Raw genomic sequence first — 26,026 nt, forward strand, 5'->3', positions numbered from 1 at the left:
CATGATCCCTCCTAGGCTCCGCCCACCCCAGTCATTCTCTTTGCCGTTGCACAGGCAACATCTCCACGGAGATGGTTAAGAGTTTTTTGGTGTTTAAATGTAGTTTTATTCTTCTATCAAGTGTTTGTTATTTTAAAATAGTGCTGGTATGTAAGGATGAAGATTTCTGTTTGTAAGAGGAAGATGATTTTAGCAGACAGTAACTAAAATCGATTGCTGTTTCCACACAGGACTGTTGAGATGAAGTAACTTCAGTTGGGGGAAACAGTTAGCAGTCTTTTCTGCTTAAGGTATGACTAGCCATATTTCTAACAAGACCATGTAATGCTGGAAGGCTGTCATTTCCCCTCATGGGGACCGGTAAGCCATTTTCTTAGTTAAACATAAAAGAATAAAGGGCTTCAAAAAGGGCTTAAAAACTGGTAGACATTTTTCTGGGCTAAAACAATTGCTTTACTAGGCATATTATGCAGATTCTAACTAATTATTGGTATTATAATCTTGGGGAACGTTTAGAAAAACGGCAGGCACTGTGTTGGACACCTTTTTCAGATGGGGGCCTTTCTAGTTATAGACAGAGCCTCATTCTGGGACTGTATAGGGGTTAAATGTAAAAACGGCTCCGGTTCCGCTCTGAAATTTGGTGTGCAATACTTTTAATGCTTTAAGACACTGTGGTGAAATTTTGGTGAATTTTGAACAATTCCTTCATACTTTTTCACATATTCAGTAATAAAGTGTTTTCAGTTTGAAATTTAAAGTGACAGTAACGGTTTTATTTTAAAACGTTTTTTGTGCTTTGTTGACAAGTTTAAGCCTGTTTAACATGTCTGTACCATCAGATAAGCTATGTTCTATATGTATGAAAGCCAATGTGTCTCCCCATTTAAATTTATGTGATAATTGTGCCATAGTGTCCAAACAAAGTAAGGACAGTAATGCCACAGATAATGATATTGCCCAAGATGATTCCTCAAATGAGGGGAGTAAACATGATACTACATCATCCCCTACTGTGTCTACACCAGTTATGCCCACACAGGAGGCCCCTAGTACATCTAGTGCGCCAATACTTATTACCATGCAACAATTAACGGCTGTAATGGATAACTCCATAGCAAATCTTTTATCCAAAATGCCTACTTATCAGAGAAAGCGCGATTGCTCTGTTTTAAACACTGAAGAGCAAGAGGACGCTGATGATAACTGTTCTGACATACCCTCACACCAATCTCAAGGGGCCATGAGGGAGGTTTTGTCTGATGGAGAAATTTCAGATTCAGGAAAAATTTCTCATCAAACTGAACCTGATGTTGTGACATTTAAATTTAAATTAGAACATCTCCGCGCACTGCTTAAGGAGGTGTTATCTACTCTGGATGATTGTGACAATTTGGTCATTCCAGAGAAATTATGTAAGATGGACAAGTTCCTAGAGGTTCCGGTGCCCCCCGACGCTTTTCCTATACCCAAGCGGGTGGCGGACATAGTAAATAAAGAGTGGGAAAGGCCCGGCATACCTTTTGTTCCCCCCCCTATATTTAAGAAATTATTTCCTATAGTCGACCCCAGAAAGGACTTATGGCAGACAGTCCCCAAGGTCGAGGGGGCGGTTTCTACTCTAAGCAAACGCACTACTATTCCTATCGAAGATAGTTGTGCTTTCAAAGATCCTATGGATAAGAAATTAGAGGGTTTGCTTAAAAAGATTTTTGTACAGCAAGGTTACCTTCTACAACCAATTTCATGCATTGTTCCTGTCACTACGGCAGCGTGTTTCTGGTTCGAGGAACTAGAAAAATCGCTCAGTAAAGAATCTTCGTATGAGGAGGTTATGGACAGAGTTCAAGCACTTAAATTGGCTAACTCTTTTGTTTTAGATGCCGCTTTGCAATTAGCTAGATTAGCGGCGAAAAATTCAGGGTTTGCTGTCGTGGCACGCAGAGCGCTTTGGCTAAAGTCTTGGTCAGCGGATGTGTCTTCCAAGACAAAATTGCTTAACATTCCTTTCAAAGGTAAAACATTATTTGGACCTGATTTGAAAGAGATTATTTCAGACATCACTGGGGGAAAGGGCCACGCCCTCCCACAGGATAGGTCTTTTAAGGCTAAAAATAAGCCTAATTTTCGTCCCTTTGGCAGAAACGGACCAGTCTCTAATTCTGTATCCTCTAAGCAAGAGGGTAATACTTCACAACCCAAACCAGCCTGGAAACCAATGCAAGGCTGGAACAAGGGTAAGCAGGCCAAGAAGCCTACCACTGCTACCAAAACAGCATGAAGGGATAGCCCCCGATCCGGGACCGGATCTGGTGGGGGGCAGACTTTCTCTCTTTGCTCAGGCTTGGGCAAGAGATGTTCAGGATCCTTGGGCGCTAGAAATAGTTTCTCAAGGTTATCTCCTGGAATTCAAGGAACTACCCCCAAGGGGAAGGTTCCACAGGTCTCAATTATCTTCAAACCAAATAAAGAGACAGGCATTCTTACATTGTGTAGAAGACCTGTTAAAGATGGGAGTGATACATCCAGTTCCAATAAGAGAACAAGGAATGGGATTTTATTCCAATCTGTTCATAGTTCCCAAAAAAGAGGGAACATTCAGACCAATTTTGGATCTAAAGATCCTAAACAAATTTCTCAGGGTACCATCGTTCAAAATGGAAAATATTCGAACGATCCTAACTACTAACCAGGAAAATCAATTTATGACTACCATGGATTTAAAGGATGCGTACCTACATATTCCTATCCACAAGGAACATCATCAGTTCCTAAGGTTCGCTTTTCTGGACAAGCATTACCAGTTTGTGGCACTTCCATTCGGATTAGCCACTGCTCCAAGGATTTTCACAAAGGTACTAGGGTCCCTTCTAGCGGTTCTAAGACCAAGGGGCATTGCAGTAGTACCTTACTTGGACGACATCCTGATTCAAGCGTCGTCCCTGTCAAAAGCAAAGGCTCATACCTAGCCTTTCTCAGATCTCACGGATGGAAGGTGAACAAAGAAAAAAGTTCTCTGTCCCCGTCAACAAGAGTTCCCTTCTTGGGAACAATAATAGATTCCTTAGAAATGAGGATTTTTCTGACAGAGGTCAGAAAATCAAAACTTCTAAGCTCTTGTCAAGTACTTCATTCTGTTCCTCGTCCTTCCATAGCGCAGTGCATGGAAGTAATAGGATTGATGGTTGCAACAATGGACATAGTTCCTTTTGCACGAATTCATCTAAGACCATTACAACTGTGCATGCTCAGACAGTGGAATGGGGATTATACAGACTTGTCTCCGATGATTCAAGTAGATCAAAAGACCAGAGATTCACTCCGTTGGTGGCTGACCCTGGACAATCTGTCACAGGGAATGAGCTTCCGCAGACCAGAGTGGGTCATTGTCACGATCAACGCCAGCCTAGTGGGCTGGGGCGCGGTCTGGGAATCCCTGAAAGCTCAGGGTCTATGGTCTCGGGAAGAGTCTCTTCTCCCGATAAACATTCTGGAACTGAGAGCGATATTCAATGCTCTCAGAGCTTGGCCTCAACTAGCAAAGGCCAAATTCATAAGGTTTCAGTCAGACAACATGACGACCGTTGCATATATCAATCATCAGGGGGGAACAAGGAGTTCCCTGGCGATGAAAGAAGTGACCAAGATAATTCAATGGGCGGAGGATCACTCCTGCCACTTGTCTGCGATCCACATCCCAGGAGTGGAAAATTGGGAAGCGGATTTTCTGAGTCGTCAGACATTCCATCCGGGGGAGTGGGAACTCCATCCGGAAATCTTTGCCCAAATAACTAAATTATGGGGCATTCCAGACATGGATCTGATGGCGTCTCGTCAGAACTTCAAGGTTCCTTGCTACGGGTCCAGATCCAGGGATCCCAAGGCAACCCTAGTAGATGCACTAGTAGCACCTTGGACCTTCAACCTAGCTTATGTATTCCCACCGTTTCCTCTCATCCCCAGGCTGGTAGCCAGGATCAATCAGGAGAGGGCCTCGGTGATCTTGATAGCTCCTGCGTGGCCATGCAGGACTTGGTATGCAGACCTGGTGAATATGTCATCGGCTCCACCATGGAAGCTACCTTTGAGACAGGACCTTCTTGTTCAGGGTCCATTCGAACATCCGAATCTGGTTTCCCTCCAACTGACGGCTTGGAGATTGAACGCTTGATTTTATCAAAGCGTGGGTTTTCAGATTCTGTAATAGATACTCTGATTCAGGCTAGAAAGCCTGTAACTAGAAAAATTTACCATAAAATATGGAAAAAATATATCTGTTGGTGTGAATCTAAAGGATTCCCATGGAACAAGATAAAAATTCCTAAGATTCTATCCTTTCTACAAGAAGGTTTGGAGAAAGGATTATCTGCAAGTTCTCTGAAGGGACAGATCTCTGCTTTATCTGTTTTACTTCACAAAAGACTGGCAGCTGTGCCAGATGTTCAAGCATTTGTTCAGGCTCTGGTTAGGATCAAGCCTGTTTACAGACCTTTGACTCCTCCCTGGAGTCTAAATCTAGTTCTTTCAGTTCTTCAAGGGGTTCCGTTTGAACCCTTACATTCCGTAGATATTAAGTTATTATCTTGGAAAGTTTTGTTTTTGGTTGCAATTTCTTCTGCTAGAAGAGTTTCAGAGTTATCTGCTCTGCAGTGTTCTCCGCCCTATCTGGTGTTCCATGCAGATAAGGTGGTTTTGCGTACTAAGCCTGGTTTTCTTCCGAAAGTTGTTTCCAACAAAAATATTAACCAGGAGATAGTTGTACCTTCTTTGTGTCCGAATCCAGTTTCAAAGAAGGAACGTTTGTTACACAATTTGGACGTAGTCCGTGCTCTAAAATTCTATTTAGAGGCTACTAAAGATTTCAGACAAACATCTTCCTTGTTTGTTGTTTATTCTGGTAAAAGGAGAGGTCAAAAAGCGACTTCTACCTCTCTTTCCTTTTGGCTTAAAAGCATTATCCGATTGGCTTATGAGACTGCCGGACGGCAGCCACCTGAAAGAATCACAGCTCACTCCACTAGGGCTGTGGCTTCCACATGGGCCTTCAAGAACGAGGCTTCTGTTGACCAGATATGTAAGGCAGCGACTTGGTCTTCACTGCACACTTTTGCCAAATTTTACAAATTTGATACTTTTGCTTCTTCGGAGGCTATTTTTGGGAGAAAGGTTTTGCAAGCCGTGGTGCCTTCCATTTAGGTGACCTGATTTACTCCCTCCCTTCATCCGTGTCCTAAAGCTTTGGTATTGGTTCCCACAAGTAAGGATGACGCCGTGGACCGGACACACCAATGTTGGAGAAAACAGAATTTATGCTTACCTGATAAATTACTTTCTCCAACGGTGTGTCCGGTCCACGGCCCGCCCTGGTTTTTTAATCAGGTCTGATGAATTATTTTCTCTAACTACAGTCACCACGGTATCATATGGTTTCTCCTATATATATTTCCTCCTGTCCGTCGGTCGAATGACTGGGGTGGGCGGAGCCTAGGAGGGATCATGTGGCCAGCTTTGCTGGGACTCTTTGCCATTTCCTGTTGGGGAAGAGAATATCCCACAAGTAAGGATGACGCCGTGGACCGGACACACCGTTGGAGAAAGTAATTTATCAGGTAAGCATAAATTCTGTTTTTTTTATTTGCGGCGAGGTGCGGGATCAGCAGGATAGGGGTTAATAACTTTATTACAGAGGGCGACGGTGTAGGGGGGGCAGGATAGGGGTTACTAGGTTTAATGTAGGTGGCAGCGGTGTCCGGGAGCGGCGGTTTAGGGGTTAATATATTTATAAGACTTGCGGCGGGGTCTAGGAGCGGCGGTTTAGGGGTTAATACATTTTTAATAGTTGCGGCAGGGTCTAGGAGCGGCGGTTTAGGGGTTAGTAACTTTATTGAGTTGCGGGGGGCTCCGGGGGCGCCGGTATAGGGGGTAGAACAGTGCAGTTTAGTGTTAGTGCTTAGTGACAGGCTAGCAAGAAAGCTGTAAAAAAGCCGAAGAGCAGCGAGATCGGATGTGTGATAACTCTCACAGTCCGCTGCTCATCGCCCCGTGGCTTTTTGACAGCTTTTTTTGATAACTTAGGCGTATTTTTTCAGGTCCGCGGCGGCGAAGGTAGGGGAGCTTAGGCGGGCGTATTGGACCGGCGAAGTCAGAAAAGTTGACGGCTTGATAACTACCCCCCATAGTGTAGTCCATTAAGAAATCTAGACAGGCCCAGAGGCTTGTTTTCCCACAGAAAACCTCTGAATTACATTGTTTCCAATGCAGCAAAGGATTCTGGGTAAGATATGCAAATTAAGTACACAATGACACACCTTTTTACTTCAGTCTGCTTTTCAGCAGGTTCCCTTTACGCCAAAGTATCGCTGTTCACACAGCTTATAAACTTAGCTAGGGTTAGTGCAGTGATTCATAACCATCCCAGGACAGACTGTTTTGTGTTTTTTGCCACTCATCAGCTGGGAGAAGGTTAGAATCACTGCTGGGTGAAGTTGATTCCAGGCAGAATACAACAACATTTTAAATTAGGGGGAGATAAAAGGCAAGTTTAAAATCCTCCACTACACACAAAATATAGAAAAAATAACTCATTGTGTAGTCCATTAACAAATCTAGACAGGCCCAGAGGCTTGTTTTCCCACAGAAAACCTCTGAATTACATTGTTTCCAATGCAGCAAAGGATTCTGGGTAAGATATGCAAATTAATCTTTTATCTCCCCCAGGGAACCTGCTGAAAAGCAGACTGACGTAAAAAGGTGTGTCATTGTGTACTTAATTTGCATATCTTACCCAGAATCCTTTGCTGCATTGGAAACAATGTAATTCAGAGGTTTTCTGTGGGAAAACAAGCCTCTGGGCCTGTCTAGATTTGTTAATGGACTACACAATGAGTTATTTTTTTATATATATATATATATATATATATATATATATATATATATATATATATATATGTATAACATTAATTTCAGCAAGTTTATTAATGTTTTAAACAGGTCTAAATTTTATGATAATTGTATTTATACCCAGTCCACTATTATTAAAAACATTTTAGATGAAACGGTGATTATTGAGCCTCATTCAGACACAGCGGCTGGGCTAACAGTCTGGCCGCAAAATTTATAAGTTTGTACTGTATAATATATTTGTAATTAACTGAGAGGGACCGATTTATCAATGTCTGTCCGACATGATACGCTGTAGTGTATCATGTCCGACAGACATCGCTGAATGCCGTCAGCATACGCTGTTGGCATTTAAAATTGCACAAGCAGTTCACCAGAACTGCTTATTAGTGAAAAACAATTAAGAGTGAGTGCACCTATTGGATTGAGACAGCTCAACCCTAATAAACAGTTGTTCCTTCAAACAACTGTGAGGGATCGATGGGGTAAAAAAACAGGTGAGGGGAGCTGTGTGTATTTCAATACATATATATGTGTGTAATCGTGACCTATAGATGAGCTTCTCGTGTTAATTTTTGATTTTTCTGCAATATATATTGCACTAAGAAATGGGTGAACAAATAGGTGAAAAATAATGGAGGTATGACTACAAGAGGTTAAAAAACAGAATATTTAATTGTTGCAATAAAAAACACAATATTTGACTGGATTATAAGTTCTGACTTGATTAAGTTAGTGGTAAAGAGCTCTATTACCTTGAGGAAAATAGTATAGTTAAAATTTCTTAAAGTTAAAATGACATTACATTCATACTATAGTATTCAAAGCATTTGATAAGAACAAAAATAAAGGTAAAAATAATTATCGTGGAAGGTGGAAATAAATGTTCATCTGATGATTTGCATGTATCTTTTGATGTGACTTTAAGTGGAAAAATAATTACTCACAGTTTGCATGAAATTTTTTTTTCAAGGTGTCTGATTGGTTGGAACAGACAAGCCTTTATGTGAATAAGATAATATATTCCGCTGTGATTTTGACTAAAATTCTTTAAAACTTGTAGATCAAGATTGTAGATGAGGATAACAAATACTTGATGGTAAAGATGCTGAAACTGTTTACCTATACTGGGTTTGCAGGAGTTTCAGTTGTTGGTATAACTTGGTTATGTTTGCTGAAACTGTTTACCTATACTGGGTTTGCAGGAGTTTCAGTTGTTGGTATAACTTGGTTATAGAAACTGTTTACCTTGTATTAGTTTGCTGGAGTTTCTAGTTGTCTAGTTGCGTGGGGTGTTCTCTGTATTGTTGTTTAGAACCGTTTGAACAATTCTTTTTGTAGGCATCTGTTGTTGCTGAAACTATATACCCTCCCAGGGTTTGCTGGAGTTTCAGTTGCTGGTAGTTGATCTATAGTGAAACTGTTTACCTTAAAGTGGTTTGCAGGAGTTTCAGATCAACTGGTAATTACAAAGAAATTTTCTTGACAGTTGCTGGAGCTTCAGGTATGGTGAGTGTCCGCTTCAAATCTTGTGGTGCTCAGTGTATAGCAGTCACCGGTAGCAGGTTTTTCTTATTCAGTCCTGGGTAGTCTTAGATGCAGACTAGAGTTGTTGGAGTGCACACTAGGGGCAAATCTACGCGTTTCGGCCTGAGCCTTTATCAAGATGCCCAAGGTGTGCTGGTCTTATGTTTTCCACTTAAAGTCACATCAAAAGATACATGCAAATCATCAGATGAACATTTATTTCCACCTTCCACGATAATTATTTTTACCTTTATTTTTGTTCTTATCAAATGCTTTGAATACTATAGTATGAATGTAATGTCATTTTAACTTTAAGAAATTTTAACTATACTATTTTCCTCAAGGTAATAGAGCTCTTTACCACTAACTTAATCAAGTCAGAACTTATAATCCAGTCAAATATTGTGTTTTTTATTGCAACAATTAAATATTCTGTTTTTTAACCTCTTGTAGTCATACCTCCATTATTTTTCACCTATTTGTTCACCCATTTCTTAGTGCAATATATATTGCAGAAAAATCAAAAATTAACACGAGAAGCTCATCTATAGGTCACGATTACACACATATATATGTATTGAAATACACACAGCTCCCCTCACCTGTTTTTTTTACCAGAACTGCTTATGCAATGCCGCCCCCTGCAGATTTGAGGCCAATCGGCCGCTAGCAGGGGGTGTCAATCAGCCCGATCGTATAGGATGGGGCGGATTGCAGAACACAGTTTCAGAGGCAGCAGACCAGTTATGGAGCAGCGGTCTTAGCTAGAGTGGACCCATGCCGATTGGAATAAGTCTAAGCCTTCCTCCTCTTCTCAATCAGAATGAAGGTGCCGCCCCAATCCAGATTCAATTATTGTAGGGGGCAGGTTAATCCTTTTTCAGAAGCCCTGGTTGCAGTGTCTCCATGAAGGTCTCCTCTGGGAAGGTTTCTACTGTCTCATGTTCTAAAAGACCCTGAGAAAGCAGGTGCTTTTTTCACTCTGTCCTTAATCTGGAGCTTATGGGTGTTATATGTCTAGTTTCAGATTTGTAATGTGGTCCAGGACTTAATTCCAATATTTTCATTGTACCCCAAAAAGAGGGAACTTTCAGGCCTACTCAGGATTCCACAACTTTAAACAAGTTTCTCAGAGTTCCTACTTTAGAAATGTAAATTATTTGTACCATTTTACCCCTAGTCGAACAGGGTCAATTTATGTCTACGTAAGATTTTAAAGATCTTTACGTTCATGTTCCTATCCACAAGGACCATCTTGAGTTCCTCAGATTTGCCTTTCTTGACAAACACTAGCAGTTTGTGGCTGTTCCTTTTGGACTAGCTACAGCTTGCATACTTTTTTCAAAGGTTCTGAGAACCTTTTTATCTCTGATAAGAGCTCATGGTATTTCAGTAGCTCTATACCTGTACAATATGTTGGTTCAGGCCCCATCTTTACCTTTAGTTGTATCATAGCAACAAACTGCCGTTGTTTCATCGCAAACATGGTTGGAAAATCAATATTGGTTTATTGAGTTTATTTTTTGGGAGTTATTATACACTCCAACAATGCGTCTTTCTCGTACAAATCAATGCAGATCCAAGTAACATACAGCTTGTTGTCTCCTCCATTGCCATCTCAATGTATAGAAGTATTGGGTCTGATGCTCCCAGTTTCAGATGCTATTCCCTTTGCACTATTCCATATGCACCCTCTTCAACTTTGCATGCTTGAACAATGGTGCAAGGATTACAATCGGTTATCTCAAATGATCCTTTTGGATTTCAGTGTAAAAAACAATCTCTGCCCAGGTAAATAAATAACCAATCCATTTCTCTGGGAGTGTCCTTTATTTGTCTCACGTGGACAATAGTTACTACAGACACCAGTCCCTCAAGATGGGGTGAGGTTTAGGAGTCTTGGAAAGTGCAGGGGGTTTTGGTCTCTTAATGAGGCAAGGTTACCTATAAATATAATGGAACTCTATGCAATCTTTATGGCTCTACATACTTGGCCTCTTCTAAGATGAGAGGCTTTCAGTCTCCTTTTTTATTCAGACAATGTCACAGTGGTGGTGTATATCAGCCATCAAGGGAGAACTCTCAGTTCCCTAGCAGTGAAAGTAGTTTCTCGAATTTTAACATAGACAGAGAGCAATCTCTGTATGATTTCTGCAATTCACATACCAGGAGTAAACAACTAGGAAGTGGATTACCTTAGTCAAGAGTCTTTGCATCCGTGGGGGAATAGTTTCTTCATAAAGAGTTTTTTTTTACCAGATTGTGAAACAATGGGGTCTTCCTCGGATAGACCTTATAGAATATCGGCTAAACCACAAACTTCCCAGATTATGTGCCAAATCCAGGAACCCTCAAGCGGAGTTTGTGGATTCCCTAGCATCTCCTTGGCCTTTTCATCTTGCATGCATTTTTCCACCTACTGTTCTGCTTCCCAGAGTCATAACTCGGATCAAACAGGAGTGCTCATCAGTAATTCTGATTTCTCTGCCTTGGCACTGCTAACCTTGTTATGCAGATCTGATTCAGATGTCCAGTCATCCTCCTTGGTCTCTTTCTCTGCGTCACAACCTTTTATCTCAAGGTCTAATTTTTCAACAAGATTTCTGACTTCTCAACTTAAAACTTAGGGGTATATTTATTAATGTGCAAGCGGACATGATACGATGTAGCGTATTATGTCCGCCACACATCGATAAATGCCGACAGCATACACTGTCGGCATTTATCATTGCACCAGCAGTTCTTGTGAACTGCTGGTGCAATGCCGCCCCCTCCAGATTTGCGGCCAATCAGCCGCTAGCAGGGGGTGTCAATCAAAACAATCGTATTCGATTGGGTTGATTTCTGTCCGCGGCCTCAGAGCAGGTGGACAGGTTATGGAGCAGCGCTCCGTAGCCCGCTGCTTCATAACTTCTGTTTCCGGCGAGCCTTCAGACTTGCTAGAAACAAGGGGCCTCAAGCTCCATACAGAGCTTGATAAATCGGCCCCTTTATCTGAAAAATACTGTTTTTGTCTGATGTTGTAGTTTAGATTATAATTCAAGCACAAAAGCCTGGAACAAGAAAGATTTATCGCAAAATGTAGAAAGTTTTACCCCATGCCTGTTAAACAGGGACAGACTACTTATCTCAGCTCTTTAGCCAATCAGTGCTGACTATTAAATAACTCCACAGGAGGGAGCCCAATGTTATCTATATGACAAACATGAACTAGCAGTGTCTAACTGTCAAAAACTGTCAAAATGCACTGAGAAATGAGGCAGTTCAATGCCTTAGAAATTACCATATGAGCCTACCTAGGTTTAGCTTTCCACAAAGAATACTAACGGCTAGATTACGAGTTTTTGTCGGTAAGGCTGTGCGGTGCTAACGAGACTTTTTTTCTTACCGCTAACTTAAGTCAACGCTGGTATTACAAGTTTTCTGCAAGCCGGCGTTAGCCTCAGAAAAGTGAGCGTTGAGCAAAATTTAGCTCCACATCTCACCTCAATACCAGCATTGCTTAAGTCAGCGGTGAGCTAGCTGAACGTGCTCGTGCACGATTTCCCCATAGGAAACAATGGGGCTGAGCTGGCTGGAAAAAAAACTAACACCTGCAAAAAAGCAGCGTTCAGCTCCTAACGCAGCCCCATTGTTTCCTATGGGGAAATAAAAGTTATGTCTACACCTAACACCCTAACATGAACCCCGAGTCTAAACACCCCTAATCTTACACTTATTAACCCCTAATCTGCCGCCCCGACATCGTCGCCACCTACATTATATTATTAACCCCTAATATGCCGCTCCGGACACCGCCGCCACCTACATTATACTTATGAACCCCTAATCTGATGCCCCCAACATCGCCGAACCTTACATTATATTTATAAACCCCTAATCTCCCCCCCCCCCAACGTCGCCGCAACTATATTAAATTTATTAACCTCTAATCTTCCGCCGCCAATGTCGCCGCCACTATATTAAATTTATTAACCCCTAAACCTAAGTGACGTCATCCAAGATGGCGTCCCTTCAATTCCTATTGGCTGATGCAATCAGCCAATAGAATTGAAGTTCAATCCTATTGGCTGATCCAATCAGCCAATAGGATTGAGCTCGCATTCTATTGGCTGTTCCAATCATCCAATAGAATGCAAGCTCAATTCTATTGATTTTTCCTACCTTAATTCCGATTGGCTGATAGGATTCTATCAGCCAATCGGAATTGAAGGGACGCCATCTTGGATGACGTCATTTAAAGGAACCTTCATTCTTCAGTCGCCGTCGGATGGAAGAGGATGCTCCGCGTCGGATGTCTTCAAGATGGACCTGCTCCGCTCCGGATGGAAGAAGATAGAAAATGCCGCCTGGATGAAGACTTCTGCCGGTCTGGATGTCCACTTCTGGCCGGATCGGGTGAAGACTTCTGCCCCTCTGGAGGTCCACCTATGCCCAGCTGGGTGAAGACGTCTCAAGGTAGGGTGATCTTCAAGGGGGTAGTGTTAGGTTTTATTAAGGGGGGATTGGGTGGGTTTTAGAATAGGGTTGGGTGTGTGGGTGGTGGTTTTTAATGTTGGGGGGGTATTGTATTTTTTATTACAGGTAAAAGAGCTGATTACTTTGGGGCAATGCCCCGCAAAAGGCCCTTTTAAGGGCTATTTGTAATTTAGTATAGGGTAGGGAATTTTATTATTTTGTGGGGCTTTTATATTTTATTGGGGGATTAGAGTAGGTGTAATTAGCTTAAAAAAATGTAATTTTTTTTTCTGTAATTTAGTGTTTGTTGTTTTTTGTACTTTAGTTTATTTATTTTAATTGTAGTTAGTTTATGTAATTAATTTAATGATAGTGTAGTGTTAGGTGTAATTGTAATTTAGGTTAGGATTTATTTTACAGGTAAGTTTGTACTTATTTTAACTAGGTAGCTATTAAATAGTTAATAACTATTTAATAACTATTCTACCTAGTTAAAATAAATACAAAGTTGCCTGTAAAATAAATATAAATCCTAAAATGGCTACAATGTAACTATTAGTTATATTGTAGCTAGCTTAGGGTTTATTTTACAGGTATTTAGTTTTAAATAGGCTTAATTTATTTAATTGTAGTAATTTAATTTTGTTTTATTTAAATTATATTGGAGGGCTAGACTTAGGGTTAGACTTAGGTTTAGGGGTTAATAAATTTAATATAGTAGTGGCGACATTGGGGGCGGCAGATTAGGGGTTTATAAATGTAGGTAGGTGTCGACGATGTTAGGGACGGCAGATTAGGGGTTAATAAAATGTAACTAGTGTTTGCGAGGTGAGAGTGCGGCGGTTTAGGGGTTAATATATTTATTACAGTGGCGGCGATGTCCGGTCGGCAGATTAGGGGTTAAATTTTTTATTTAAGTGTTTGCTATGTGGGGGGGGGGGGCTCAGTTTAGGGGTTAATAGGTAGTTTATGGGTGTTAGTGTACTTTTTAGCACTTTAGTTAAGAGTTTTATGTTACGGCGTTAGCCCATAAAACTCTTAACTACTGACTTTTAAATGCGGTAGGAGTCTGGACAGGAGAGGGTCTACCGCTCACTTTTTCCAGCAATCGTAATACTGGCGTTAGGAAAATCCCATTAAAAAGATAGGATACGCAATTGACGTAAGGGGATTTGAGGTATGTGAAAATCGCGGAAAAAAAGTGAGCGGTACACCTGTACCTGCCAGACTCGTAATACCAGCGGGCGTTAAAAAGCAGCGTTGGGACCCTTAACGCTGCTTTTTAAGGCTAACGCAAGACTCGTTATCTAGGCGCAAGAGAGCAAAGCAAATTTGAGGATAAAAGTAAATTGGAAATATGTTTAAACTTGCATTCCCTTTCCCTATGTGAATCATGAAAGTTTCATTTTGACTAGACTGTCACTTTATGTCAATTTCTCCTTCTTGAAACCTTAAAGGGACAGTCAAGTCCAAAAAAACTTTCATGTTTCAAATAGGGCATGTCATTTTAAACAACTTTCCAATTTACTTTTATCACCAATTTTGCTTTGTTCTCTTGGTATTCTTAGTTGACAGCTAAACCTAGGAGGTTCATATGCTAATTTCTTAGCCCTTGAAGGCCGCCTCTAATCTAAATGCATTTTGATAGTTTTTCACCACTAGAGGGTATTAGTTCATGTGTTTCATATAGATAACATTGAGCTCATGCATGTGAATTTACCATGGAGACAGCTCTGATTGGCTAAAATGCAAGTCTGTCAAAAGAACTGAAATAAGGGGCAGTCTGCTGAGGCTTAGATACAAGGTAATTACAGAGGTAAAACGTATTCAATTATAACTGTGTTGGTTATGCAAAACTGGGGAATTGGTAATTAAGGGATTATCTGTCTTTTAAAACAATAATGGTGTTGACTGTCACTTTAATTTGTTTTGTTTTTTAGTTTTCCAGACTTCTTCCTTTGAACCTATGCATGTCTTGGCTTCTGTCTTTAAAGGAATTGTTTCTTTTAGCAATTTCTTCTGCCAGAAGAGTTTCTGAATAGTCTGCTTTTTCTTGTGAGGCTCAGTATCTATTTTCCATCATGATAAGGCGGGTTTGACCTAAAGTGTATGTAAAGAATGGAGTTTTACCTAAAGTGTATGTAAAGTATGGGTTTTTACCTAAAGTGTATGTAAAGTATGGGTTTTTACCTAAAGTGTATGTAAAGTATGGGTTTTTACCTAAAGTGTATGTAAAGTATGGGTTTTTACCTAAAGTGTATGTAAAGTATGGGTTTTTACCTAAAGTGTATGTAAAGTATGGGTTTTTACCTAAAGTGTATGTAAAGTATGGGTTTTTACCTAAAGTGTATGTAAAGTATGGGTTTTTACCTAAAGTGTATGTAAAGTATGGGTTTTTACCTAAAGTGTATGTAAAGTATGGGTTTTTACCTAAAGTGTATGTAAAGTATGGGTTTTTACCTAAAGTGTATGTAAAGAATGGAGTTTTACCTAAAGTGTATGTAAAGTATGGGTTTTTACCTAAAGTGTATGTAAAGTATGGGTTTTTACCTAAAGTGTATGTAAAGTATGGGTTTTTACCTAAAGTGGTTTCTTCTGAAACAATCAATAAGACATTGTAGTCCCTTTTTTATATTGAGAGACGTTTGCATCATTTAGATGTAATAAGAGCATTACAATTGTATTTACAAGGATTTTAGACCATTCTCTAGTCTATTTGATAATTGCTCTGGTGCACTTAAAGGTCAGAAGGCTACAGCAGTTACTTTAGCTTCTTAACTAAAGCTTTTGATCCACTGAGCTTACTTGGAGGTGGAAAAGTCTCTCTCAGAACGCATTGCAGCCCATTCTACTAGATCAGTTTCCACTTCTTGGGCGTTTAAGAATGAGGCTTCTACTGATCAGATTTATAAAGCAGCGACGTAGTCTTTTTTACACACTCTCACTAAGTTCTACCATTTGTAAGCTTTTGCCTCTTCAGAAGCAGCATTTGGCAGGGAAGTCCTACAGTCTGATAAATAGGTGCCTGCCTTAATTTTTGTCCTATTCTTTTACTTGTGAACTCCACAGCTTGGGTTATAGATCCCAGGAGTAATGGCCTGTTGACCCTTACCATCTTATGAAAGAAAACAAATTGTATGCTTACCTGATAAATTAATTTCTTTCATGGTAGTAAGAGTCCACAAGACCCACACTAATTGGTGGCAGTTTGTTTGCACCTCATTTACCCTGCTTTGCGTCTACTTTTCTTTTTTTTCCCTTCTTTGCTATACATTAGACTGGGATAAGTGGGAGGGATTAAAAGCTCTTAGAACGTTGAGAATCTTTGCCGCCTCCTAGTGGCCATTAGTTGAATCACAGGAGTAATGGCTCGTGGACTCCCACCACCATAAATTAATTTATCAGGTAAGCATAAATGTATTTATTTTTGTTTTCCAGTTAGTTAATATTTTGTTTCTTAAGCAAATAAACGTATGATTCCACTACTGAGAGTGCTATACAATATATATATATATATATAGTATTACATATATTTTGTCATTTTTTTAAATTAAGGTACTGTTAGAAAACGTCATGAAATAAACTACAGAGTTCCAGCAAACATCGTGCCAAAATCAAAGGTTGACAGAACTCTGAGTGTTAAAGGTATTTTTTTGTTTCCTGTGTGTGTGTGTGTTTATATATATATATATATATATATATATATATATGTGTGTATGTGTATGTGTATGTTTGTGTGTGTGTGTGTGTATATGTGTTTATCTCTGTGTGTGTGTGTGTGTGTGTGTATGTGTGTATATGTGTGTGTATATGTGTGTATATATTGTATGTGTATGTTTGTGTATTTGTGTGTGTGTGTGTATATTTGTGTGTGTGTGTGTGTGTATGTGTGTGTATATATGTGTGTGTGTATGTATATATGTGTGTGTGTGTGTCATATACATTAACATTGTCATTAGCTTGTTACATGCATATGGGAACAGACTGTTAAAGGGACATTGCATATATGAGGAATTAAGCATGGGTATGAAACTAATTCTTTATAATCACTACCATTTGTGTTAGCACAATTTAGAAAGTTTTGCAAAAGTTCAGGAATACACCCACTAAATGCCCTGGTGGAACTTCCTGTTCTCCTTTGTTGTAACCAATTAGGGACATATGTATATGAGCTAGGCAATAACTGTATAGCATGTTGCAGGTTAAGGTACATTTCTCCAAACTTTAATATGGTAGAGGCACTGCAGTCTCTCTAGTGGAAGGGGAGCAAGCACCACTTAAAGAGATGTTTTAGAGCAGTTTTATTTTCCTTAATTAAACATTTTACAAGATTATATGTTACATGCATTGTCCCTTTAATTGTCCAACTGAATGTAGCTGCAGCACCTGGCCAGTCCTCACATAGTTACAGATCCTGGCAGGGCTGAGCTGCTACGTTCCATATTACAATGATACTGGAAGGCACATAGTAGGCATCACATCCTACGTGGTTTTGTACGCAGTGACATTCTATTACTTTACCTTAACTGTGGAATAAAATGCTTCTCTGTATTTGTAACATTTGACTAAAGCGCTACACGCTAATGAAAGACTTGCACGGGTTCACGTGCAGAATATGCTCCGTACAGCTCACATTCTCTCTCTGGCTCCCTTTTAGCACTTTTCTTCTTTCCCATTTCAAGGGGACATGAAAGTAAAGCTTAAACGTTCATGGCTTAGTCAGGCTGTGCAATTTCGCAAAACAGTTTACTTCTTTTATCAAATATTCACTTTCCCTTTTCCATGATAGCACACTGTGGTAGGCTCAGGAGCGTGCACTTGTCTTGTGCGCTGTATTGTTACAAACACTACTGCCATATAGTACTCATGTCACATGCACACTCCTGAGCCTACCACAGTGTGTTATCATGGAAAGGAGCTACATTTTAACAAAAGGAAGCAAGAGAAAGCAGTCAATTTGACATCAGAAGCAAAACTGCATGGTCTGTCATAATCATGAAAGTTTAATTTCCATTTCCATGTCTATTTAATACAAATCTATAACTTATAAACTACTGTATTTCTAAATATATTTCTTTCCTAAGATATGGAGAGTCCACAACATCATTCAATTAATAGTGATAATATTACTCCTGGCCAGCAGGAGGCAAAGAGCACCACAGCAAAGATGTTAAGTGTCACTCCCCTACCCATAATCCCCAGTCATTCTCTTTACCTCTGTCAGTGGAGGAGGTGAAGTTTTGGTGTCTGAAGAATTGAATCCTTTTTCGGGTATTTTTCCCTGCAAGCAAGGATTTGGGTTTAGCTGAGTCCACGTCAGTCTCTTCACTAGAGTAGTGGTGGCTTTTTAGCAGTTAGGAAGTTGTAAGGTAGTCCTTACTTTATTTTCCTAACACATTGCTGCCCTTGTTATAGAAAGCCAGAGTTAGTTACTCTGTTCTTTCTTTTTCTACAGGTCTCTGTAATGAGTATGTTTCCTTTCACGCCTTGTGAGCTGTCTTCCTGCCGGATAGCTAGACTACAGGTAAGTGCTTTTGTCTTCTAGGTACTGGGGACTTGCACTTAGAAAATTTTTCTCTGTATTGTTTTCTGGGACTTTAAATCCTTAATGTAGGATTTTATTATGGCAGTGGGCAGGCACTAATTTATGTGATTTGGAGACTTGAGGGTTAATTTATTTCATGGTATGGAAAAAGGTTAACCTATATTACTTTTATTACTCTTGTTGTAATTAATAATGGGGTTTATAAACTATGTTGCTGTGTTTTTTTTGTTTTTTTTTACGGTTTGTTTTTTAAACATTTAGACAGACCATTTTTTCTTTTTCAAAACTGCAGTTATTGAGCAGTTTGCTTTTGCGGTCTGTATTGCCTTCAGAAACGCATACTTTTCATTCTCTGCGCAGTTTCTGTTTGCTCAGGTCACATGACCAGCCTTCTTTCTGCTCTGTGACTGTATCAGAGTGGTACTGGCTGTATGACGTCTTTTTCTGTGTGGAAGACAAAGACTTGTCAACGGCTGTCAATTTTTCCTCAGTGGGGCAGGTTGGGCACCTCAGTCTGCTGAGGTGCAGAGGTGCTAATTGAGGATTATTTGTTTGAACGCTAATCCGCTCTGTATACATTTAAAGCGATAGTGTTTAAATTGTATCATTTAAAGTGACAGTGCAAAATTGAAATTTTAAGGTGACAGTGTTAAATTTAATATTTTTATTATCTTGTCATTCCTTTATCTCTGGGAATCCCTCAGGCCTAGTCATTGAGCAGGAGTCTGGTCCTATGGATAAGTTTTTATTGTGTCTTGAGGCCCAAACTGTGTTACCTATGCAATTTTGTTCCTCATGTTTAAAAAGGACTTTGAAATTTAAAGATACATTTTTTGTTTCTGAGCCTAATGTCTCTCAGGATGATGCTGTTCAGGCAATGCCACAGCTTTCTCCTAAAATGTCCCAAGCCTCTATGGTGTCACATACAGTGCCCTGCAGTTCCTCTCAGCCTCTTGGAGGAGTTTATTAGCCCACAGATTTTGTTGCACAGGTATCTTCGGCGGTATCTGCGGCATTATCTGCTTTTCCTATGCTGGGAAAACGCAAGAGGAAATTTAGACATTCAGATAGTAAGGTTTCTGTTCTACCTACTGCTACGCAGGTTGCCCTCCCTCATAAGTCTGATGAGGAGGATACGTCAGTCGCCTCTGAGGGTGAAATCTCAGATTCGGACAGTATTATTCCTTCATCTGATACTGAAGAAGTAAACTTCAGATTTAAGCTTGAACACCTTTGTGTACTGTTAAAGGAGGTATTGGCTTCTTTGGATGACTCCGATACTTCTGTCATTGTCAACCCTAAGAAGTCTAGTAAACTTAATAAATACTATGATATTCCTTCCTCTGTGGAAGTTTTTCCTGTCCCAGATCGTGTGACAGAGATTATTTTACAGGAATGGAAGAAGCCAGGGATTCCTTTCTCCCTGTCTCCCGTATTTAAAAAGATGTTTCCTGTTGCTGACTCCATTAAAGATTCTTAGCGCATGGTGCCTCTACTCTGGCTAAGAGAACTATGATCCGTATAGAGGATAGCTGCTCCTTTAAGGATCCCATTGACAAAGAGCTGGAAGCTTATTTGAAGAAGATGTATGTTCATCAATGTTGCAGTTTGTATTACCACAGTAGCAAGTGCAGCATCTTATTGCACACCTTGTCTGAATCAATTTTAGTAGAGACTCCGTTGGAGGAAATACAAGATAGGATTAAGGCTCTTAAACTAGCCAATTCCTTTGTTTCAGATGCTAACATGCAAGTTATTACACTGGGAGCCAAGATGTCTGGCTTCACTGTCCTAGCCTGCAGGGCATTGTGGCTAAAATCTTGGTCAGCTGATGTTACCTCTAAATCCAAGCTTCTGGCACTTCCTTACAAGGGTAAGACCTTGTTCAGACCTGGTCTGGCAGAAATAATTTCTGATATTATAGGTGGAAAAGACACGAACAACAGACTCAAAGGACGTCAAAGTAATTGTTGTTCCTTTCGTAACTTCAAAGGTCAAAAGTCTTCCTCTCCCTCTTCCAAGCAGGAGCAGTCTATGTCTTCTTGGAAGCCCAATCAGTCTTGGAATAAGGGGAAGCAATCAAAGAAATCCTCAGCTGAGTCTAAGTCAGCATGAAGGGTCTGCCCCCGGTCTGGGATCGGATCAAGTGGGGGGCAGACTTTCCCTGTTTTGTCAAGCGTGGACACGAGATGTTCCAGATCCTTGGGCTGTGGACATAGTATCTCAGGGTTACAAAATAGAATTCAAAACTTTCCCTCCCTGGGGCAGATTCCACCTTTTAAGATTATCTGCAGACCAGGTAAAAAGAGAAGCATTCTTGAACTGCGTTCAGGACCTTTCCTCCCTGGGAGTGATTGTTTCAGTTCCAGTAAGGGAACAGGGTCTAGGATTCTATTCAAATCTGTTTGTGGTGCCCAAAAAAGAGGGAACTTTTCGGACCCATTTTAGACCTAAAGTGCCTCAACAAGTTAATCAGGGTATCGTCCTTCAAAATGGAAACCATTCGTTATATTCTTCCTTTGGTCCAAGAGGGTCAGTTCATGATGACCATAGACCTGAAGGACGCGTATCTTCATGTTCCCATCCACGGGGATCATCACAAATTCCTGAGTTTCGCCTTTTCTAGACAAACACTTTCAGTTTGTGGTTCTTCCGTTTGACTTTGCCACAGCTCCCAGAATTTTCTCAAAGGTTCTGGGGGCTCCCTTGGCAGTGATCATGTCTCAGGGAATTGCAGTGGCTCCCTTCCTGGACAACATATTGGTTCAGGCACCATCTTTTCAACAAGCAAACCTTCATACAGAGATATTTTGTCTTTTCTTCGTTCCCACGGTTGGAAAGTAAATCTGGAAAATAATTTCCTTGTTCCAGCTACAAGGGTGGTTTTCTTAGGGACCATAATAGATTCCCTATCTATGAAAATTTTTCTGACGGAGGTCAGAAAATACAGAATTCTCTCCTGTTGCCTCTCTCTACAGTCTACTGCTCGGCCATCAGTGGCTCAATGTATAGAGGTAATTGGTCTGATGGCTGCTTCAATGGACATCATTCCCTTTGCTCGATTCCATTTGAGAGCTCTGCAATTATGCATGCTCAGACAATGGAGCGGAGGCCATTTGGATCTGTCTCAGAGGATAGATCTAGACCAGTCAACAGACTCTCTCTCCCATGGTGGCTTTCTCAGGACCATCTGTCTCAGGGCACATGCTTCTGGAGACCTTCCTGGGTGATTGTGATGACGGCCGCCAGCCTGCTATGCTGGGGAGCAGTTTGAGACTCGTTAAAGGTGCAGGGACTATGGACTCGGGAGGAGTCTGCTCACCCCATAATTATATTGGAATTGAGAGTGATTTACAATGCTCTGATGGCTTGGCCTCAATTGTCCTTAGCCCGGTTTATCAGGTTTCAGTCAGACATCACCTCAGTGGCTTACATCAACCACCAGGGAAGAACTCAGAGTTCCTTAGCCATGAAGAAGGTGGCACTGATTATTCAGTGGGTGGAAGCTCACAATTGTTGTCTATCTGCCATTCACATTCCTGGAGTGGACAACTGGGAAGCGGACAGACATTTTATCCTGTGGAGTGGGCTCTCCATCCGGTGGTGTTCTCCAGGTTAACCCTCGAATGGGGGTGCCGGAGTTGAATCTGATGGCGTCTCGGTAGAACTCCAAGCTTCCAAGGTACGGTTCAAGGTCAAGAGATCCTCAGGCCGCTCTGATAGATTCTCTGGCGGTTCCTTGGGATTTCAGTCTAGCATACCCGTTTCCTCTGTTTGCGCTCCTTCCACAAGTTATTGCTCGTATCAAACAGGAGAGAGCATCAGTAATTTTAATAGCTCCTGCATGGCCTCGCAGGATCTGGTATGCAGACTTAGTGAATATGTCATCTTGGCAACCTTGGAGGTTTCCTCTGAGGAAGGATCTTCTAACTCAGGGTCCATTCCTCCATCCAAATCTCGTTTCTCTGAAGCTGACTGCTTGGAGATTGAACGCTTAGTTCTGTCTAAGCATGGATTTTCTGAGTCGGTCATTGAGACCATGATCCAGGCTCGCAAGCCTGTTACTCGAAACATTTACCATAAGGTATGGCGTAAATACCTTTATTGGTATGAATCTAAGGGCTACTCATGGAGTAGGGTCAGGATTCCTAGAATGTTGTCTTTTCTCCAGGAAGGTCTGGAGAAAGGTTTTGTCAGTCAGTTCTCTGAAAGGTCAGATTTCTGCATTATCTATTTTGTTATACAATCGTCTGGCGGATATGCTAGATGTTCAATCCTTTTGTCAGGCCCTGGTCAGAGTCAGGTGTGTGTTTAAACCTGTTGCTCCTCCTTGGAGCCTTAATCTTGTCTTAAAGTTTTGCAGCAGGCTCCGTTTGAGCCAATGCATTTCTTAGATATTAAGTTGCTATCTTGGAAGGTTTTGTTTCTTATTGCTATCTCTTCTGCTAGGAGAGTTTCGGAACTCTTGGATTTGCAGTGTGATTCGCCTTAGCTTATCTTTCAGGCGTATAGGGCGGTTCTTCATACTAAATTGGGGTTTCTTCCTAAAGTGGTTTCGGATAGATATATTAATCAGGAAATTGTTGTTCCTTCTCTCTGTCCCAATCCTTCTCATAAAGAATGTCTGTTGCACAACCTGGATGTTGTGCGTGCTCTAAAATTCTACCTACAGGCGATTAAGGATTTGCTCCAGTCTTCTGCCCTGTTTGATTGTTTCTCAGGAAAGCGTAAGGGTCAAAAGGCTGCTGCTACTTCTCTTTCCCTCTGGTTGAGAAGTATAATTTGTCTTGCTTATGAGACTGCTGGATAGCTCATTCAAATAGGGCTGACTCCTCTTCTTGGGCTTTCAAAAATGAAGCTTCTGTGGAACAGATTTGCAAGGCTACAACTTGGTCCTCTCTGCATACTTTTTCCAAATTTGATACTTTTGCCTCGGCTGAGGCCTCTTTTGGGAGAAAGGTTCTTCAAGCGGTGGTGCCTTCTGTTTAGGTCTGCCTGTTTTGTTCTCCCTCCCTGTTCATTCTGTGTCCTCTAGCTATGGTATTGATTCCCACTAGTAATTGAATGATGTTGTGGACTCTCCATATCTTAGGAAAGAAAACAAATTGTTTGCTTACCTGATAAATTTCTTTCTTTCCAGATATGGAGAGTCCAAGACCCCACCCTTTTTTAAGACTGTTATTTTTTACTAAACCTCAGGCACCTCTACACCTTTGTGTTATTCCTTTTCCATTTCCCTTCGGTCGAATGACTGGGGATTATGGGTAGGGGAGTGACAATTAACAGATTTGCTGTGGTGCTCTTTGCCTCCTCCTGCTGGCCAGGGGGGATATTCCCACTAGTAATTGAATGACGTTGTGGACTCTCCATATCCGGAAATAAAGAAATTTATCAGGTAAGCATACATTTTGTTTTTAGACTATATTGTTACTGAGAACATTGTTTATTCACCTGATATGTCTTCTTTGTATATGGGTCACTGCAACTGTTTTGTCCTACAAAGAGTTGTCTTGTTATTTATATTTATTGTTTATGCACTCACTATGCCTGCCCCAGATATTTGTTACAGCAACTGCTTTTTCCTACAAAGAGCTGTCTTGTTATTTATATTTATTGTTTATGCACCCACTATGCCTGCCCCAGATATTTGTTACTGCAACTGCTTTTTCCTACAAAGAGCTGTCTTGTTATTTATATTTATTGTTTATGCACCCACTATGCCTGCCCCAGATATTTGTTACTGCAACTGCTTTTTCCTACAAAGAGCTGTCTTGTTATTTATATTTATTGTTTAGAAGCCTGCTTTGACTGCCCCATATATATATGTCACTGTAACTGCTTTGTCGTATGTAAGTTACATTTTGCTATAGTGCCGAGTAGTACAAAGCGTAATTTGTTATTTATTTTGTTAACTAAATTCTAACTGTAACCCCAATATCTAGGACACCTCCTTGGTGAAATCATCAATACAGTGCTTAATTCTGAAGAAGTAAACTTCCTGACGAGCCTTCCTCAGCACAATGCGGAGACTGAGCTCATGAGAGTGGTCCCAATATTTTACGTTTACCATTATCTGCAGACTATGGACAGCTGGGACATTCTGGGACCCAACCCCATAGCATCAAAGACCCAACTGGAACGCAAAATGAAGGAAGGTAATTATGCTCCATGGCCAGGGAAAAAGACATCCATTAAAGACCGTAAAGACAAACACTGTGCAGGACTTCAAGAATGACTGGGATAAACATAAGGCTATCCTACATGCTAGCATTTTTAAAAGCGTTTTCAATTTACTGCTATTATCAAATGTACTTCATTCTCTTGTTATCCTTTGTTGAAACGCATACCTAGGTAGGTTCAGGAGCAACAATGCACTACTGGGAGCTAGCTGCAGATTGGTGGCTATACACATGTCTCTTGTCATTGGCTCACCCATTGTGCTCAGCTAGCTCTCAGCAGTGCATAGCTCCTCTAGAGCTGACTTTACCAATCTGTTTAATACGGTTGCAGGAATTAAACACATAGTTAGAGAATTTTCTGCTTGCACTTTTATGTTTCTTTAACATGTTTCCCCCAGTGACAGTTTTTTTTTACTTTACAGGTGTTTCTAGTCTGCTGGCATTCAGAAATAGGGATTTCTCCTATAGTGTCTGGCGGGACAGCGAGCCCAGCACATGGTAAAACAACACTTAGCATCTATCACATATAGGAAAGAGGGGCCATTAGATATGTTACATAATAAAATGAAGTAAAAGCTGTTTACATTTGAAGTGAGGATACCAGGAAATGCTGCTGGTACCTAAATATCTATTGTTCATTGGCTGACAGGGACAGTTCTCAAAAGTTAGTTTATTTAGCAAGGGGACATCTATCTTACAAAAAACAAAGCTCTGTAATGTAAAGCATAACTAAAGTAATTCTAGAAACAGATCGTATTTCTTATGGGCACTGTTGCTGGGGAAAAGCTACATGTTATAGAGGAGGAAAAACAAAATGCCATTTCTATTAATATGAGGGGAGCATTACCTTACTGTGCTCACATCTGGTCTCAGTTCACAACAGGAGCTTTAGAGAATGGTGTCCGATAATCTGCAGTGAATCCTCATACCGTTGAGTCACACAGCGCTGGCTTAAAGGGACAATTTTGTTTATTATGGGATGCTGTAATCAGTGTTTCATTCATGCCGTAGAGGCCGTGTCTGCATGCATTACTGATTTTTGATTGTTTGTAAAACACGTCCCCTTGCTCAATAAACCAGCATATTTGTGTCAGCAAGAAAGGCAAACAAAGCACTGAAGCTGGATCTTGAATGCAAGTGCAGTTTATTTGACCATGGCAGTATTTACACACATAGTGTGTCGAGGCAGATGTGTATGAACTGACGCGTTTTGTGCATGCTCAGATGTACTTCATCAGAGATATTTGTGTCAGTCATGCAGATCTGTGTCCTTTCTTTCGTAAAATGATGGTGGTCCACAGTCCTCCAAAACATATGGGAAATATTTCCTACCACTAGCAGGAGGTCAAGAACCTGTATTGAGAGCTTAAAATCCTTCCTACCACCCATCTCGCTCTTGGTTTTGTTCTTGGCCTCA

At 40.7% G+C, this 26,026-nt stretch overlaps 1 protein-coding gene across 1 annotated transcript in view; it reads left to right on the forward strand.

The window, feature by feature from the left end:
• Positions 1 to 26,026, forward strand: part of C5 (complement C5) — a gene marked incomplete in the record, with an annotated part of 397,040 nt that overhangs the window by 208,625 nt on the left and 162,389 nt on the right. Inside the window, 3 exon segments of the mRNA XM_053695931.1 lie at positions 16,441 to 16,530; positions 24,373 to 24,585; positions 25,032 to 25,107. Of these exon segments, the coding sequence (XP_053551906.1) occupies positions 16,441 to 16,530; positions 24,373 to 24,585; positions 25,032 to 25,107 (379 nt within the window).

Source organism: Bombina bombina, chromosome 12 (genome assembly GCF_027579735.1).
Source record: "Bombina bombina isolate aBomBom1 chromosome 12, aBomBom1.pri, whole genome shotgun sequence".
NCBI lineage: Eukaryota > Metazoa > Chordata > Amphibia > Anura > Bombinatoridae > Bombina > Bombina bombina.